Source organism: Dasypus novemcinctus, chromosome 18 (genome assembly GCF_030445035.2).
Source record: "Dasypus novemcinctus isolate mDasNov1 chromosome 18, mDasNov1.1.hap2, whole genome shotgun sequence".
Classification (NCBI taxonomy): domain Eukaryota; kingdom Metazoa; phylum Chordata; class Mammalia; order Cingulata; family Dasypodidae; genus Dasypus; species Dasypus novemcinctus.
Window position 1 is genome coordinate 22,023,788 of NC_080690.1, and position 20,269 is coordinate 22,044,056.

A 20,269-nucleotide genomic window follows, 5' to 3' on the forward strand; every position below is an offset into this window, starting at 1 on the left:
TGGCAACTACAATATTGTCTGTAAATTAGTGAACAGGTAGATGGTTGAATAAATTAAGCAATAAACAACTGAATAAAAGGTTTAAAGGGTTATTTGAACAAAGCCCAGGATTCAATCCCTAGTAATCTGACTTCAGAATCCATATTACTCTTTTGGTCACTATTAACTCCCAAATATAATTAAATTAAAAACCACCATTGTGTAACGGGATGTGGCAAGAAGGCAAACCAACTACCAAATATATATGGACAGAGTTATACAGTATAATGTGGTAAGAGTATAAAGTTGCTGCTAAGGAAAAGATGCCCAGCAGGGACTACTTTTCTCAGTCCCTTTCCATATGAATAGAACCATGTGACTACTCTGGCACAAAGGACTGAGAGTGGCAGTAATCAGTAGTCATTTGCAGGCTAAAGTAATAATGATACACTCTGTGTTAGCTTTCTCTATATTCCTTTCCCCTTTCCCAGGGACCATGGAAGCTGCGTGTTAAAGATGTTATCATCACAAGATAGACAGACCTTGGATTTCTAAATGACAATCTGAAAGAAAAATAAACTTTTTGTGTGTGTCTAAACAACTGGGATCTGAGGATTATTTGTTGTATTAGTTAGCCTATCATGATTAATCCAGGAAAAGAAAGCTTTAAGGATAATAATGGTAGTAGACAAGGACTAAGATTTTAATTAAGGGCTATCAAGGTAGTAGAAAGATTACCTAACTTCAAGTCAAAGACCAAGTTTTCTAAAAAGGCTAATTCTGAAAGTACTTTTTAAAATGAAAGGTTATGAAATTTTTAAAGTAGTGTTTAAGAGCCAACAAGGTACAATGGAAAGAGAAGAAACAGAGTCAAAAGATCTAGGTTGGAATGGAAGTGGCTCAAGCAGTTGTATACCTGCCTCTCACATGGCAGGTCCCAGGTTCAGTTCCTGGTGCCTCTCAAAGAAGACAAACAAACAATGAACAGACAATGAGCAGACCACAAGCAAAAACAACAAGCAAGACATCAAGCAAACAATGAGCAGAAAATGAGCAAAAACAAACAAGCAGGAAGCGGATGTGGCTCAAGTAGTTGAGTGTCCACTTCCCATATGGGAGGTCCTGGGTTCGGTCTGGGTGCCTCCTCAAGAAAAGAAGAAAAAAAAACCCAACCAGATAACAAGCAAAAAACAATGAGCAAACAGGCGAGGAAGCCAGAGGGGGAGTGGGGAGAGCTGAGCTTAAAATCTCTCTGCCAATTATATCATATATAATCTTAGGTCATGTACCTGTCTTGCCCTTTTCAAGGAACTTTTGTGAATATTAAATTAAAACTCTCTGAGAGGGAAGTGGATTTGGCCCAACGGATAGGGTGTCCGCCTACCACATGGGAGGTCCAATGTTCAAACCCAGGGCCTCCTGACCCGTGTGATGAGCTGGCCCACATGCAGTGCTGATGCACACAAGGACTGCCCCTGCGTAGGGGAGCTGCATGCGCAAGGAGTGCACTCCATAAAGAGAGCCACCCAGCGTGAAAAAAGCACAACCTGCCCAGGAGTGGTGCTGCACGCATGGAGAGCAGATGCAGCAAGATGACGCAATAAAAACAGATTCCCAGTGCCACTGACAAAAATGCAAGTGGACAAGGAAGAGCACACAGCAAATGGACACAAAGACCAGACAATGGCCGGGGAGGGGGAGGGGGGAGAGAAATAAATAAAAAATAGAATCTAAAAACTAAAAAACAAAACAAAACAAAACAAAAAACCATTCAACACCTACTCATGTTTAAAAAAAACTGGCAAATTAGGATAAAGAACATCTCATGAAAAGTAAACAAAAACAAAACCACAAACTGGTATGGAGGCACAACTTTATGCATATAATTAGCATGACTGAATTACATACTTAAAAAGGGAAATTTTAGGTAGTGTATGTTACCACATACACACACTCACAGTACACATTGTGTAGAACACAATATAAACAATGTGCTAAAATTAATAGCATAATTATAATGTGTCATGAATTGTAAAAGAAGGTACCAGACCAGCAAAATGTCTGTGTGTGAAAGGGCTATATGAGAACTTCGTACTTCTTGCATAATGTTTCTGTAAACTAACAACTGTTCTAATAAAAAATAAAAAGATAAAAAATTCATACAAGCTAATAAATTACTGAATGGTACAATTGTGAGCGTTTTCCCCCTGAGTTTGGGAAAAAGACATGAATGTTTTCTCTTGCCACTTCTATTCAACAATGTATTAAGAGATCCCAGTCTACGTAATAAGGCAAGAAAAAGAAACAAAATGTGTAAAGATTACAAAGGAAGAAATAAGTTATTACTCAAAGATGATCTGACCAAGTATGCAAAAAATCCAAGAAGCAAAAATAAACAATTTGGTGACTAGTTTTAAGTTAATATTTTTTAAAATCAATCATATCTATGTATAAGAAACAAAAATCAGAATGAAAATGGAAAAAAAAAACACATTTAGAATAGCATTAAAAAACCAAATACCTGGAAATAAGTAAGGTGTAAAAGATTTCTACTGTGAAAAGTATAAAACACTGCTGACAAAAATGAAAAAAAAAAAAAACATCAAAATAAATGGAGGATAAACCATGTTCATGCATCAATGTATCCTAATCAAAATCCCAGAGATTTTTTGTGGGTATTTTTTGGTGAAGATTCACAATCTGATAAAAAAAAAAATTCTTAGGGAAATACAAAACAATTTTGAAAGAAAAGTACAAAGTTGGAAGACTGACACTACCAGAGATCAAGAATTACTATAAAGCCACTTTAATAAGATAATGTGGTGATGGTGCAAAGACTGACAAACAGACCAATGGCACAGAATAGAGTCACAAAGAGTTACACAAATATGGTCACCTTATTTATAACAAAGGTATCATTCCAGTATAGCAGGAAAATGATGGGCTTTACCATAATGGTACTGGGTCAAGTAAGTATCCTTGAGATTTATTCCTTACCTTTATTCCATACACAAAAATTAATTTAAGATAGTTCATAGCCCTAAAAATAAATGATGTAAAAAGCAAAAAGCTTCCAGAATAAAACAAAGGAGACTGTCTTCATGACTTCGGGATAAACAAAGGTTCTTAAACAGAATATAAAAGCACTAACCATTGAAGAAAAGACTGGTAATTTCAGTTTCTTTAATACCAAGAACTGCCATTTATCAAAAAATACAACTAAGAAAGTGAAAAGGCAAGCAACAGACTCAATGAAATTTCATTCCCAATACATATATCTGGCAAAGGACTTTTGTCCAGAATATAAAGCATTTTTAGAAATCAGTAAGATTAAGAAAGAACTAACTGAAAAATTGGTCAAAGGCATGAACAGGCCTGTTACAAAAGAGGATATCCAAATGCCTAACAAATATATGAAAAGGTATTCAACATCACTGGTCATCAGAAAACCAGAAATAAAAATCACATCCCCACCAGAATGATTAAAAATAAAAGGATTAGAATGAAGTGTTGGTATTGGAGAGGATGTGGAGTACTTGGAACTTTCAAACATTGATGGTTGAAGTAAAAATTGGTATAGCTATTTTGGAAAACCAGCAATTCCATTCCTAGAAATATACTTCAAAAGGTGCATACTTTGTTCACCAAAAGACATACACATACAAAATACATAGCAGCTTTATTCATAATTGTCCAAAATTGGATACAACCCAAATGTCTATTCACAGGACAACAGATAAATAAATTGTAGCAAATTCATATAATGGAATATTAAACAGCAATGAAAAAGGAAACAATTTACTGTTCCAGGCAACAAATGGATGAATGGAGTTATAATGTGGAAAAAATTTCAGATGGAAAGGGAGCATATCATACTTACTGGGAAAAACCGATAATGAACCATTAATATCCAGGTATAAGCTGCTAATTTCAAGTGTAAGGAAATAATTCTTTAAGCAATAAACAAGAAAAAAATAAGTCACTTACAGGAGAATATAAAAACATTGGTGATATCAGACATACATACTAGTCTCTCCTTAAGCAGGGAATCAGTTTTTAATTAAAAGAAAACTATGGAGGAAAGTAGATAGGGCTCAAGCAATTGGGCTCCCGCCTACCACATGGGAGATCCCAGGTTCAGTTACCAATGCCTCCTAAAGAAGACGAGCAAGACAGTGAGCTGACATGATGGGCAGGCGCAGCAAGCTGATGTAACAGGATGACACAACAAGAGACATGAGGAAAAGATAATGAGAGACACAACAAAGCAGGGAGCGGAGGTGGCTCATCGATTATGCACCTCCATCCCACATGGGCGGTCTCAGGTTCGATTTCTGGTGCCTTCTAAGAAGAAGACCAACACATAACAAACAAACACAGCAAATCACAGGCAATGCAAAACAACTAGAGGTGGAGAGAAATGACAAATAAACAAACTGTGGAAACAAATCATTTAGACCCCTGTAAAACTTTTGTTCATGTAAGTACAGTATTTAGGCATTGGTTGTACATCACTTCATTCTGGTAAGAACAAAGACACAGAAAACCAAGTAAAGAATATGTCTACTTAATCAAATTGAAATAATCTCTCATTTAAGACCAAAATATGACTCTAATAACAAATGGCAGAATTCCAAGGAGGCAGATGTGGCTCAGGTGATTGGGCTCCCATCTACCATATGGGAGCCTTGGATTCAATTCCGGGGTCTCCTGGTAAAGGCAGGCTGGCTCGCCCTGCCACAGAAAGCTGATGGCCCATGCCACCACGGAGAGCTGACAGCCATCAGTAAGCGCAAATAATGAGGGGGTAGAATCAAAAAATGAAATAAAATAAACCTTAAAAAAAACCACAAAAAACAAGAATTCCAATGTGTTTAACTGCCATTTAGTATATTAAAAAAGGAATTTCTACCTACAAATTGTCTTAAAACCCACAATAAAATGCAAATAATTTTTGTCAAGAATTATGAAACATTTCATAAATTGATTTGTTGATAAAATTTTGGATATAATTTCTCCACTATAATGCTTAATGTCATAAAAGGACAGAAAAAATGTCTACACAGTGCTAAGTGAGAAAATGCGTGACAAGATTATTATATATAGTCATTTTGATGTTTGAGTATGTAAAGGCAACAGACATTCTCAATCATGAAAGAACCCAAGGAATAAAGAATCCAAATTCCTTCTTTAAAAACCAAAACTCAAAAAACCTCAACAATGAAATTAATCAAAAAGAATTAGAAACAGCACTGAATCTAGGATAAGGCTGAACAATAGGGGGAATTATGGCTATAGATCTGAAAGGAAAAATAATATAAGCAATAAAACTCAGGAGGTAGAGGGTAGAAAAGTAGGAGAAAGTTTGAGAGACAATAACCTCACTTTTCAGAGCAGGGATTCAACATATACCATCTAATGACTGAAAACCCTTACCAGGGTCTCTTTACTGACCCTAGTAAGATCTTTTAGCAACTCTTAGAGTGAAGAATTGTATCTAAGTTTTAGCAGTTCTTAGTTTTACTTTACTTTTATTTTTTTCATGTTTCATTCAAGTAAAATTGAAATAGTCAACTCTTATGCTTCAAAATTTATATGTATTTAGTACATTTTATATGATCAAATATTAGATAATTTTTCCAATTTCACTTTAGTTTTCTTCTAACAAATTTTAAAAAAAAGTTAACTACAAAAATGTTCAGTATAATCCCATCCTAAAAAAAAATTCATTTTTCTAGCCATCCATCCAGGCTTCTACTAAATATATGTGCAGAATTATTTTGAATAATGTTTATCAATGTTAGGACTGCTTATTTCTGAGGGGGTTAGAGTGTGGGTATTTATTGCTTTATACTCTTTATTTTTCTGCATTACTTGAATCTTAAACAAGCATGTATTATATTCATAAACACAATATAGTTATCAGTAATTTTTTTTAAAATCAGAAAAAAAGGCTGTTTGACCACTGCAACCTTTTTTCCCTAAAGTTTCCCCAGTTGAAGAGTCAGTCCAGGAAGAATATCTTTTAGCAAGCAGAGAAAGTTCAATGCAGAAGTGCTGCCCTATCAACAAGCATGCAAAACTTCAACAGAGGTTTTCTGGTTTTCACTTTTCTCCCTTTGAGCTCAGTAAAAACAAACTGAATAGACTCTTCTATCATTAGCAGATATTATGATATCTGAAAAGCATGCCCCAAAAATCTCATACCTTCACAATAGGGTGTCCCCCAGTAGATGCTTTTACTGCCCCTCGGCTACCTTCAGTCTCATAATGGGCACGATGATGAGTTTTAGGTTGCACTTCTATTTTCAGTTCACATTGTCCAAAATGAGTTGGTAAAGGCCAGTCTAGTGGAGGCAATGAAGATGTGCTATATAAACAAAACACAGAAAGATGCATTTCACCATACTAGTATTGCCAAGCAGTAATTCAAACCACTTCTTTGCAAGTACCAACATTTCTTCTGCTGATCTTTGAAGCAAGGTATTACACATTAAAACTTCATTTAAGAAGTTATAACACTGGATATGGTGGATGTTTAATAATATAATTTATTATCTGAAGAATAAAATCTATTTTCTTTTTGTTTCCTATTTTTAAAAAGAAAAAATTCTAACATTTTGTAAAACTATGTGTACATAATTACAAAATCAATCAAAAAATAGTAATCCAATTTCTTAAAGCAAAGATGCCTATCCCTGTGCTGTGCATCAGTATCTCTGTAAGTATTTCTCTCAGCATGTCTCAATGGCTAAGTCTCCATCCCTGGTGTGCATCTGTGGGCATAAATCTAATATACACATTGCTTCACCTACTTCCTCCCCATTGCTCTGAAGTATTGCCTATATTCAGCAATATATTGCAATCTGAAGTAAAATTTTGATTTCAATACAAACTGGGCTAAAAATATATAAAGCTTCTCCAGACGTTAGGGTTTTTTTTATTTGATGAATTAAATAATTTAAACAGCTTATAGACAGAAAAGTTCATTTAGGTATATTAACAATGAAAATATGAAAGTAGGGGAAAAATTTTATGCCTACAGGTCAAACATTAATGGAATCAAAGCTAGAATGATCTGTAAAAAAAGGTAACATCATTTTAGGGATTGGTAAAATGGTCCCTTCTACTTCTGAAATCCTATCATTCCAAGTGTAAATTTTCTGAATTATTTCGTTGTTTCCTTACATGTCTTCGGCCTAGTTTTTTAAGTCCTCCTACTTTGAAACCCCAAGTTATTAAGTTTTATTAGTCTGAAACAACTACTAAATGTCATCAACTTTCTGCTAGCTCTGTATTTGTTCTGCAAGCTTAAGCAAACCCCTAGAGAGTTTAATATTCAGAATCAAAGTGATGGGCTCAAAGACATCTTCAACACCATAATTCCACATTTTATTTTTCAAAAGATCAGGATCCAGAAATAGACCTTAATTTCAGTGGAAGAGCATAAAAAGTTTTCACAAAAAACCAACTCCATGTGAGACTTTAATATACAATAAACATTGTCTTTTCTATATCAAAGACTAGCTTGATTCTATAAATGATATTGCAACGATATCATTCACATATTGGAAAATACTTGGTTATATATTTGGAAATAAATGGCATTACACTAATTTTTGCTCCTTACAGCCAAAATAAAATTTAGCTGTACTCAAGATCCAAATGAAAAAGAAAAAAAACCTTATTAGAAATATACATGAAAGTAAGATTTTATCTTTAATTATTTTAGAATGATAAGGCTTTCAAATATAACACAAAATCCAAAGCCATAAAGAAAAAGACAAATTTGAATATATAAAATTAGAAGATTTCTCTACACAACAAATCAAACTTAAAAAGTTAAAAGACAAAAATAAATTATGGGAAAAAATATTTGCCACAAAATGACAAGGCAAATTTCCTTTGTACACTGACCTCTTCAAAATATGAAAAGCCTATTCCAAATTTCTTTTATTAGTAATTTACTTCATACTATAATCGATCCTTTATAAGAAGCTTTACTTGACAAGGAAATATCATACAGGGGTTTTAAGTATAATTTTTATTATCTACAATTCATTACCTACCTACACTTTTAAAAATTATAACTTTAGCCTACCTAAAGACACTTTTAAACTCAAAGGAAAATATAGACTTTAAGTTATTTATCTGGAAGATATTACAAAAAATAAAAAGGAGAAAGGAGAAATGGTCAAGCCGTTATATATAGATAATACAGTGACATGCCACTAATAACCCATAAGCACAAAAAATGACCAGCAGCCATTTCCATCAACTCACCGAAATATAGGGGTATGACCAGGTTTTGGTTTGCTCCAGGTAAAGGGTGAAGGAACTGAAAGAAATTGGTCACTAGATGAATCTTTCTTTAAAGAATATTGTGATCCAAGGCCATCATCTATTGAAGCATCCAGGGATGGCGATAAACTCCCTTGGTCATCTGAACACAGCTCTAATTTTCCTGGTAGTATGGCAGCTTGGTCTTCAGAAGTCTTCCTTGTTTTCAGAGGGATATCAGTCTCTGCACAGTACTGAAATGGAAAAAGTGAAGGGCCAAGGCCTGATCCACCCTGGACAGAAGCACTGAGCCAGGTATCTTCTGTTATACTTCCCCTGGGGGAATGACCAGGAGAAGGAACTGGTGAGTGATGGGGTGAAAGAGAGCCAGCATAACAAACTTCAGCACTGGAGTGCCGCCGTTTCCCACAGGGAGAAGTGGGCCTTGAGGAGGGTCCTGAGGCTGGCCTTGGACTCAGCCAGTTCTCATCAGTGACACTAGATCTAGGAGAGTGGCAAGGAGATTGCCTGGGTGACAAAGAGTGGCTAAGTCCATACTGTTGATGCCAGGATTCTTCTGGGCAGCCTCCCGGAGAGCCACCAGGAGAAGTCAGAGGGGATCCAAGAGTAAATCGGGCAGCAGCTTCATTCAACTCTGAGTCCACATCATCATAAATGTGTGAAAGAGACTCACAAGAAGACGCATCTGAGAACCAGCTCCTAGAAGAGATGCTGCTGGCAGGACTAGGACTAAGGGAAGATTCCCGGTAGGATGGTTCAAGGGGAAGATAGAGATGATCTCTAGAAGGCCTTTCCAAATATTCCCTTTCTGGGTCATTTATGTGTAGATCATCTTCATGAGTATCTATTTCTTGATGACAATTAGGAGAGATGGATGTAATTTGAATACTCGGGCACTCAAAAGGTTTGGGACCACCTAATGGGCTGTATTTAGATTCAGGAATCTCACAAGTTCCTTCATAGTTTTTGTGACTTTGGAGCTGAACCGATGGTGACAAAACAGAAGAGTGAGCTGGTAATCCATGATGTGGTAGGCAAAGTGGTGAATTTAAAGCAGATGGAGGTGGATCTACATTAAAGATGTAAATGGATGCACAATCATCTGGCTCAAGATCTAAGGGGGACAGAGGGAGGAGAGAAAAAAAAAATCAACAAAGAAATTAGAAATTTTGAATTATAATTACTATATGAGACAGCAATCATATTAAAATAATCTTGAAAGAAAAAAATGGGACACAAAACAAACATCATGAGCTCCACTAAAAAGATTTTTTAAAAAAATTCATCTGGATATTTCTGCTGAAATTCGTAATTATTACATCTTTATAAATATAATTATATATGCAATTATTTTTCCCCTTTATTTCCACACTTTCTAAAATGATAATCAGAAAATATCTGAAAGCAAATATTTTATTTTAAAAAATTATATCCCTAATTCTAAGAATGATGTAATCATATTAGTGCACCCTCACCCTCACCTGGGGGCGTGCAGGCTAAAATGGAAAAAAGGATAAAACATGTCTTTGTTTATGAGGTACCTGGGAATGAACCCAGGACCTCATACATGGGAGGCAGGCACTCAACTACTGAGCATACATCTGCTCCCCCAAAACAGTCTTTGAAAGGCTATTTTAGTTACATGTATGTACACTAAGTTTATTAATGAAAAGAATTACAGATTCACATTCAGGAAACCCAGAATTGAGTCTCCCTCTGACATTAACTATGAGATCTTAGTTATATAATTTAACCTCTCTAGACCTCTGCTTCCTTTCAGCAAAATTCATAATTTCGTTAAGGAATTTTTATGATTAACAGCGACACCTTTTTCCTTCTTAGACATACAATCAAGAATTCATGTATTTGGTTATAGCAGAGCAGTTTACAAAAGCCATATGATCTTATTGGATCCTTTATCTCAACTACAAAAAAACAACATATCAGGGCTTTTAATTTATGAATGATTATTAAGGTAATCCTCGTAAGTACAGAATTTTTAAAATTTACCCCAGCTGAAATGCTTAATACTAAACAAGCCCTGCCAGATTACCTACTGAGAGTGATCGCAGCAATCAAGATATTTTGCAACTTCACTTTTAAGAAGAAATCATTACTGTTTTCACAGAGGCAGAAGTACAAAGCACCTTCACTTTTTCCAAGGAGATCATCAATGGGAGACCAAAGACAAAACGGTTCATAGATATAACAGAAAGAAGAACAAATCCTCAGCTTCTTCTCAGAAGTTTTCAAGGAGATCACATTGTTTCATGACATTAGTATTCCTGGAAAATATGCACCTCTTTAGATTCTGGGTGTTGCCATCATTAGCTGGAGCCCTTTAATTTAGCTGTCTCCATTAAGTCCTAGATTTTGGAACACTTAAGATACTCTGCGGTTAGTGAATAAGTTCACGACAGAGTTTCCATGGATCAAAACAATAAATCAAAACAAAAACCCTTAGGATTAATCCCTTGCTTTGCCATTCCTTATCTGTATGGACCTGGACAAATTATCTGACCTGCCTGAATCTCAGGTTCCTGGTCTATAAAAATAGCAGGAGGTGGGGAGATTACTGTCTAACATGTAGGACCACTGTAAGACAAGATACCTAGTACAATGACTAATATTTAGCAAAAACACAATATATGTCAATTCCCTTCTTTTCCCCTTTTAAATTTAAGATGTGCATGTTATGATATCTTTCTAACTATGAAATATTTTTTTCTGAACTATACCAAATGTAAGCTATGGCCCATAGATAGTAGTTTTATATATACATATTTCTTAAAGATTTATTTTTTTTATTTATTTCTCTCCCCTTCCCCCCTCCCCCACCCTGGTTGTCTGTTCTCTGTGTCTATTTGCTGCTCATCTTCTTTGTCCACTTCTGTTGTTGTCAGCAGCATGGGAATCTGTGTTCCTTTTTGTTGTGCCATCTTGTTATGTCAGCTCTCTGTGTGTGCGGCGCCATTCTTAGGCAGGCTGCACTTTCTTTCGCGCTGGGCGACTCTCCTTATGGGGCGCACTCCTTGCGTGTGGGGTTCCCCTACGCGGGGGACACCCCTGTGTGGCACAGCACTCCTTGTGCGCATCAGCACTGCGCATGGGCCATCTCCACACCAGTCAAGGAGGCCCGGGGTTTGAACAGCGGACCTCCCATGTGGTAGACAGACACCCTAACCCCTGGGCCAAGTCCGCTTTCCCTCACTGTGTGTTCTTCTGTGTGCACTTGCATTCTCAGTGGCACCAGGAATCTCTGTCTCTTTTTGTTGCATCATCTTGCTGCATCAGCTCTCCGTGTGTGTGGCACCACTACTGGGCAGGCTGTGCTTTTTTCGTGCTCCTTGCACATGGGGCTCCCCTACATGGGGACACCCCTATATGGCACAGCACTCCTTGTGCGTGTCAGCACTGCGCATGAGCCAGCTCACCACATGGGTCAGGAGGCCCTGGTTTTGAACCCTGGACCTCCTATATGGTAGGCAGACACTCTTATCAGTTGAGCCAAATCTGCTTCCCTTGACAATATCCTTTCATAGTCTGTAACATGTTGTCCCATAACAATGCAAGGTGCTAGTGGTGGGGTGAGGTATGGGAATTCTGCATGTTATGCATAACTGTTCTCTAAACATACAACTTCTTTCATAAAACAAAATTTTTTGAAGCCAAAAAAAATATTTCTGAATAAACTGAAGTATATTTTTAAGTAAACCACTCTCTCTCACTATTCCACTAACTGAGTCAGGAGACAAGGAAGCCAGATGCTCAAAGAAGAAAATCCTTATTTGGGACAAAAAGCAGGAGAGAAAAGCTATTAAAAATTAACAACAAAAAAGGGGGAAAGTTAGAGAAAATGAGGAGTGACTGCTAATGGGTACTGGGTTTCTATCTGGGTAATGGAAATGCTTTAAAATTGAATACAGTGATAGTTGCACAATTCCGTGAATATACTAAAAATCACTAAATTGTACATTTTAAATGGGTGAACTGTATATTTGTGAAGGACATAATGGCAGAGAAACACCATTTACAATAGCAACAAAGATTAAATAAGTGTAATAAGAAAAGTATAAAACCTATAGATGAAAACTTTAAAAATACTCCTAAGAGACACAAAAGTAGACTTGAACAAATGAAAAGATATCTACTGTTCTTGGAAATGATGACTCAATATTATAAAGATGACAGTTCTCCCTAAATTGATTTATAAATTCAAAGTAATCCCAACAAAAATACCAAGAAGCTATTTTATGAAGTTAGACAAATTGATACTAAAGTTCATATGGAAAAACAAACATGCAAGAATAAGAATAACCAGGAAAATAATGAAAAAGGAAATCTACAAGTGAAGTCTAGACTTAAGAGACATTAAAGTATAACTATTAAGTGTCCATAAACAGTGTGTTCCTGATGCACAAACAGACCAACAGACCAGTGGAAGAATAGAAAATCAAGAGTTATACCCAACTGCATATAGAAATTACATATCTTGATAGAGGTAGCATCTCAAATCACTTGAATAATGATAGTATTTTAAGAAATGGTTCTGGGACTAAAGGTGGCCATTCTGGAAAAAATGGAATGAAATTACATCTATATCTCATACCATAATAATAATATTAAATGGGGGAGCAGATGTGGTTCAAGCGATTGAGCACCAGACTCCCACATGGGAGGTCCCAGGCTCAGTTTCTGGTGCTTCCTGAAAAGACAAAGGAACAAACAAAATGAATGAAAAAACCAACTCAGGGAAGCTAAGGTGGCTCAGTGGCTGAGTGCCGGCTTCCTTCTCACACAAGAGGCCCTGGGTTCAATTTCCGGCCCCTGGTGCCTAAAAAAAAAAAAAAAAATTAATAGTATCAAATGGATTAGGGATCTAAATGTAAAAAAATGAAACCATATAAGTGCCAGTAGAAAACAAAGGTGAATTACTCTTTAACCATGGCAGAGAAAAAGGGTTTCTAACTATTACTCAAAATCAAGAGGCAATAACAGAAAAAAACTGATAAATTTGACCACATCAAAAAAAAAGTTTCCACGGGGAAAAAAGTTAAAAGAAACAATGAGACAATATTTGCAACATATATCACCTAAAACCCATAATATATAAAGAATTCTTAAAATTGAGGGACAAAGGACCTGAGAAATGTTAAGATTTGGGACAAATTACAAAGATATTAAAAAAATGCCCCTCAACCAAAATGAAAAATCTCAAAATCACTCATCATTAGGGAATGTAAATGAATATAATATTGAGATACCACTCTTTACTTATTAGACTGACAAAAATTTTTTAAAGTATATAACACATTCTGTAGGTATGGTTGTAGAAAACAAACACACTTGTACATTGCTGGTGGGAAGGAAAACAAGATGGCCACTCTGAAAAAGTTTGGCAGTTTCTTACAAAATAAAACAAATATTTATATATGTATAGTGTGACTATAAAGGAAGTGAGACTTTTGGAGTGACAGAAGCATTCTGTATGTTGACTGTGGTGACAGTTACACAAATCTATACACATTAAAACTCACAGAACTGTATATCAAAACAAAGTCAGTTTTAATACGTTAATTTAAAATTAAATATAAGAAACCTTTAAAAGGAAAAAAGGATGGGGGCATGTCAAAAAAGCACAGGATAGGGAAACAGACTTGGCCCAGTAGTTAGGGCGTCCGTCTACCACATGGGATGTCCGCGGTTCAAACCCCGGGCCTCCTTGACCCATGTGGTGCTGGCCCATGCGCAGTGCTGATGCGAGCAAGGAGTGCCATGCCACGCAGGGGTGTCCCCCGTGTAGGGGAGCCCCACGCGCAAGGAGTACGCCCCCTAAGTAGAGCCGCCCATCGCGAAAGGAAGTGCAGCCTGCCCAGGAATGGCGCCGCCCACACTTCCCGTGCTGCTGACAACAGAAGCTGACAAAGAAACAAGACGCAGCAAATAGACACAGAGAACAGACAACTGGGGGAGGTGGGGAATTAAATAAATAAATAAATCTTAAAAAAAAAAGAAAAAGCACAGGATAAAACTACGTCTTTTAGTTTAAAAATTATAGGGAACTGATATGGCTCAGTGGTTGAGTGTCTGCTTCCCACACATGAGGTCCTGGGTTGAATATCTGGCCCCAGTACCTCCAAAATTTTTTTTTCTTATTAATAAAAAAATTTTTATATTAAAACAAAAAAGCATAGTAGTCAACCTAAGAAAGCTCTCAGCAGCTAAAGGTGGGTGGGATATTTTGAGGAAAAAGAAGAGAGTAATAACAGAATCAAATAAAAATCCACAAATCCATACTGATATAAACAAATAATTTGTTAAATAAATGAATGAATGAGATGGGGAAGTACTTCCTTACAGAAGAATTCCAATTAATAAATGTAAAAGGAATGAGAGAAATATACCATTATGAAAATATCACAGTAATAAGGGTTTCTGCAAGGTCCAGAGATAATGAAGTCAGAGGGTAAAAGTCTGAAAAGACACAGGCTATTAGCATAGTTTCAAAGTACTGTCTCAAAATATTTTTCAATTAAAAAGGGAGAAACAAATTCTACAGTGAAGGAACTGGAAGGCACACCTTAACTAAATGATCATGGTTTATATCACCAATAGAAGGACATATTGTAATCATGTACTTATTCGCTGATATGACTGATATGATGTACCAAGAAAACATAACATCATTTCTGTGGTATTCTTACCAAAAAATAACAACCTCAGTCTAATAATGAGAAAGTATGAAATAAACCTAAACTGAGAGACAATCTACAAAATAACTGACCACTACTCATCAAAAGTGTCAAAGTAATGACACTTTTTGACATTGTGTCTTATGGACACAATGTTAGGTACAATGTGGGATTGTAGATTGATGCTATAACAGAAAAATACATTAGATGAAAAATTTCATAAAAGTCTGTATTTAGTTAATAATATTGTTCCAATGGTTACTTCCTTTCCTGGTTGTATAAGGTTAGTAAGTTGACAACATTATGGGAAGCTGGGTGAAGGGTATACATGAATGATCTGTACAATCTGTGCAGCTTTTCTGTAAATCTAAAAATTATTCCAAAATAAAAAGTTAAAAGAAACTGTTGAAGAGGCTGATAAAAATGCAACATGTAACTACAGTGGAACATTAAGAAAAGATAGGCACTGAGGAACAAAAGTAATGTGATGAGAGGAAAAAAGATTCATGTGGACAAAAAGTAAGAGAAAGGTTTGCAAACTGAACAGCCCATGTGGGTAATGAGAATGACAGGAACACTGAAAAGCAAATCTAGGGTAGTTGTTAGAGGCAGAGAGTGAAAACACAGTAGAATGAAAAGACATAGTTCTTGTAGTACAGGAAGACTTATATGCTGATTGGTGAAATGCTTACAGTGTAGGCCATAAATAATATACTTGTAAATTTACTATTTAAATATATGGACCATATCATCATCTCAATTAGAAGAACTGAAAATATTAATTTACTCATAATTATGCAATTCTAAAAAAGTATTTGAAATAAGTTATGTTATAGTAATTAATGGAAAATAAATTTTTAAAAACTATGAGATTTCTAGACTAAGAGCTCCAATACCAAAGTCCATAACACAACTAAATAAATAATACTTTTAACTATTAATTTAGTCAATTATTTTCACTTCCTAATGATAAAATGTAAAACGAATGTTTGGCACACATAAGGCATACAAAAAATAAATTTCCAGCTAATTGGGATTTTATAAATCCTTAAAAAGTCAGCAAGAAAAGCATTAATCCACAAACAAGCCTCAGCAGACTTCTCCTGTTTGGTAATGCCATTCTAAATCTGACAAAAAAACTTGGTGGATGTAAACAATCCATTTATTTAAAATGAGGTAACAAATCTGTGTTATTTTAAGGCACCAAGTTTGTGGTAATTTGTTGCAGCAGCAATATAAAACTAAAACCTGGAAACTTACTAGAAATGAAAAGTTTTGAGCCCCATCACAGACCTATTGAATCACAAACCTTGGGTGTGGGGCCCAGCAATCTGTTCTATGTTGCAACGAGACTTCAAGGAGACTGAATCACAGTAAAGTAAGAGAACCACTGTCATATAGAATGATACCCAAATTAGGACGTTAAGGAAAAAATAAGATACAGGATAGGAAGAAGAGTATTCTACCACTTTCACTAAAAAAAAAAAACCAAACAAACAAACAAAAAAAACAGAAGGGAATAAAATTATATACTTATACATGCATAGAATATCTCTGAAAGAGCACACAAAACCAATAATACTGGAACCATCTTGACAGCTGTCCAGTCCACCATCTGTCTCGCAGAAGCCTGAGGAACTCACTGTTCCATAACTTGCCCTGCTTGTAGAAACTGGCTCACAAAACTCTCCTACAGAATACTGTGGGAGAGAAGTGAAGTGGCTGCTTGGGGCATGAGACTGTTGGCTACAGAGCATACACTGCAGTGCCTGGACTATGAGGAAACAGTTTTCCAGGAAGAGAGGACATTTGTATTCATGTAAATGGCAGAATTCCTACAGTTAAACATACATTCCAGGATAATAAGACATCTGTGCAGAAAGGACCAGGGAAGCCCCTATGTTTTGGACTTGAACTATTCTCTAAATTCCTCAAGTCATTATATGGACAAACCATGAAGGAGAGCACTCATATAGGTCAATCTAGGAAAGGCGTTTTCTTATTTTCCTTTTTTTGTTTGTTAGCTCTGCATTCAAGGAAAGTTCTGTTTTAATACTAGCTGGATATAACCTTAAAGAACAGATGCCTCCGAGTCTAAATTCCAGCAATAACACATTAAAAAATCAAAATGCAAAATGTCCAAGTGTCAACAAAAGATTACAAAACATACAAAGAAACAGGAAGTGACAGCCCAGGAAAAGGAGAAAATTAAAGCATTAAAAGCCATCAATGGGGAAACGGACTTTGGCCCAGTGGTTAGGGCGTCCGTCTACCACATGGGAGGTCCGCGGTTCAAACCCTGGGCCTCCTTGACCCGTGTGGAGCTGGCCCATGAGCAGTGCTGATGCGCGCAAGGAGTGCTGTGCCACGCAAGGGTGTCCCCCGCGTGGGGCAGCCCCACGCGCAAGGAGTGCGCCCGTGAGGAAAGCCGCCCAGCGTGAAAAGAAAGTGCAGCCTGCCCAGGAATGGCGCCGCCCACACTTCCCGTGCCGCTGACGACAACAGAAGCGGACAAAGAAACAAGATGCAGCAAATAGACACCAAGAACAGACAACCATGGGAGGGGGGGAAATTAAGTAAATAAATAAATCTTTAAAAAAAAAAAAAAAGCCATCAATGAAGGGAAGCAGATTTGGCTCAACTGATGGAGCATCTGCCTACCATAGAGGAGATCTAGGGTTCAAACCCAGGGCCTCCTGACCCATGTGGAGCTGGCCCACACGCAATGCTGATGCGTGCAAGGAGTGTTGAGCCACGCAGGGGTGTTCCCAGCATACGGGAGCCCCACGGGCAAGGAGTGAGCCCCGTAGGAAAAGCCACTCAGCACGAAAGAAAGTGCAGCCTGCCCAGGAATGGTGCCACAGACACAGAGAGCTGACACAACAAGATGACGCAACAAAAAAGAAACACAGATTCCCGGTGCCACTGATAAAGGAAAGTAGGGTCACAGAAGAACGCACAGTGAATGGACAGAGCAGACAACTGGGGGGTGTTTGGAGGGGAAGGGGAAACAAACAAATAAAAAAATAAATCTTAAAAAAAACAATAGGCAGTGGACTTGGCCCAGTGGTTAGGGCATCCGTCTACCACATGGGAGGTCCGCGGTTCAAACCCCGGGCCTCCTTGACCCGTGTGGAGCTGGCCCATGTGCAGTGCTGATGCGCGCAAGTAGTGCCATGCCACGAGGGGTGTCCCCCGCGTAGGGGAGCCCCACATGCAAGGTGTGTGCCCCATAAGGAGAGCCACCCAGCGCGAAAGAAAGTGCAGCCTGCCTAGGAATGGTGCCATACACACAGAGAGCTGACACAACAAGATGACACAACAAAAAGAAACACAGATTCCCATGCCACTAACAACAAGAGAAGCAGACAAAGAAGAAGACGCAGCAAATAGACACAGAGAACAGTCAACCAGGGTGAGGGGGGGAAGGGGAGATAAATAAATAAATAATTCTTTAAAAAAAAAAAGGAATACATTGATAAAAAAACAACAATAGATTGGAGGTGGAAGAAGAAAAGAACCAATGAACTTGAAGATAAGACAACTGAAATCATCCCATCTGAGGAGCAGGAAGAGAAAAGAATGAAGAAAAGTGAACAGAGCATAAGGAACCTATGGGACACCATCAAGCACACTAATATATACATTGTGGGAGTCCCACAAGGAGAGGAAAGACAAAAAGGGGCAGAGAGAATATTCAAAGAAATAATGGCTGGAAACTTCTCAAATTTAACAAAAGACATGAACATACACATCCAAGATACTCAACAAACTCCAAACAGGATAAACCCAAAGAGACCCATAACACACCATGGTATAATCAAACTGTTAAATATACCAAAGACAAAAAGAATTCTGAAAGCCAAAAGAGAGAAGTAATGTGTCACATACAAGGGATCTTCAGTAAGATTAAATGCAAATTTCTCATTGGAAACCATGGGGGCAAGAATGCAATGGGAGGACCTATTTAAAGTGCTGGAAGCAAAAAACTGCCAACCAAGAATTCTACAACCAGCAAAACTGTTTTCAAAAATGAAGGCAGGATTAAGACATTCCCAGATAAACAAAAGCTGAGGGATTTCATCACCACTAGACTAGTCCTAGAGAAATGCTAAAGGGAAATCTACAAGTTGAAGGGAAAGGACACTAGACAATTGAATGGAGCCACACAAAGAAATAAAGATTGCCAGTAAAGGTAATGACATGGGTAAATGTAAGTACCAGTACTACTGTACTTTTTATTTGTAATTCCACTTTTTATTTTCTACAGAATCTAAAGAGTAGATGCATAAAATGTAATAAACATCAATGGTTTTGGACTCAATGTACAAATATGTATATGAAGGTGGGGCGGACAGAAGGATATAGGAACAAAGTTTATGTGTGCTATTGCAGCTAAGTTGGTATCAAAGCAAACAAAACAAACAAGACTGTTAAAGATTTAGGATGTTAAATTTAAGCTCCATGGTAACCACAAAGAAAATATCAGGTAATATGCAAACTCATAGAGACAAAGTAGAGTACAAGTTACCAGGGTTGGGGGCAAGGACAATGGAAAGTTACTGCAAAATGGGTGTACAGTTTCTGTTTGGGGTGAGGGGAAGGTTCTGGTAGTGGATGGTGGTGAGGGTACTGTAACACTATGAGTCTGATTAATCCCACTGAATGGTATGCTTAAAAGGGTTTGGAATGAGAGGATTTATGTTGTATAAATGTTTCCCCCATTTAAAAAAAAAAGGAAGAAAGATAAACTAAAGAGCAAATGACAATTAGATGCGATATACAATACTAGATGGGATCTAAGACTGAAGGAGACAAAGCTCAAAAGGATATTACTGGGACATAAAAAAATTGGAATATAGAATGTAGGCTTATATTATTTTTATATTTCTTGAACATGACAACTGTACTTAAGGTGATTACTTTAGTGAATATCCTTATTCACAAGAAATGGAAAGTATTATGTGTTCAAGGACTATGGTAAGTACAACCTGCTCTCAAATGTCCAATACATAGATAGATAGACAGACAGACAGACAGACATAGATAAAGACAGATGGAGAGTGAAATGGCAAAGATGGTATAGTAGTTTGGCATTGTTTATGAATTCCAAAAACAGTTATTGGATTATATTTATAAACTGGCCTGCTCTTCTGGGCATGATTAAATTATGATTAGGGCTTTGATTGGGCCACATGAGTAGGACATTGAGTCCCCAACTCCTTGGTGGGCAGGGACTTACAGAGAAAACCACATGGCAGAGAAGAGAGCTGGAGTTTTTTGGATGCTGGAACACT

The 20,269-nt window shown here is 37.0% G+C and overlaps 1 protein-coding gene across 3 annotated transcripts in view; it reads right to left on the bottom strand.

The window, feature by feature from the left end:
- The window catches only part of NFATC3 (nuclear factor of activated T cells 3), a 199,659-nt gene that overhangs the window by 98,943 nt on the left and 80,447 nt on the right, over positions 1–20,269 (bottom strand). For all 3 annotated transcript variants that reach the window (XM_071209115.1, XM_071209116.1, XM_071209114.1), the window contains exons 2-3: positions 8,263–9,394; positions 6,187–6,349 (exon numbers count right to left, since the gene is read on the bottom strand). In XM_071209115.1, the coding sequence (XP_071065216.1) occupies positions 6,187–6,349; positions 8,263–9,394 (1,295 nt within the window). The remainder of the gene's footprint in view (positions 1–6,186; positions 6,350–8,262; positions 9,395–20,269) is intronic.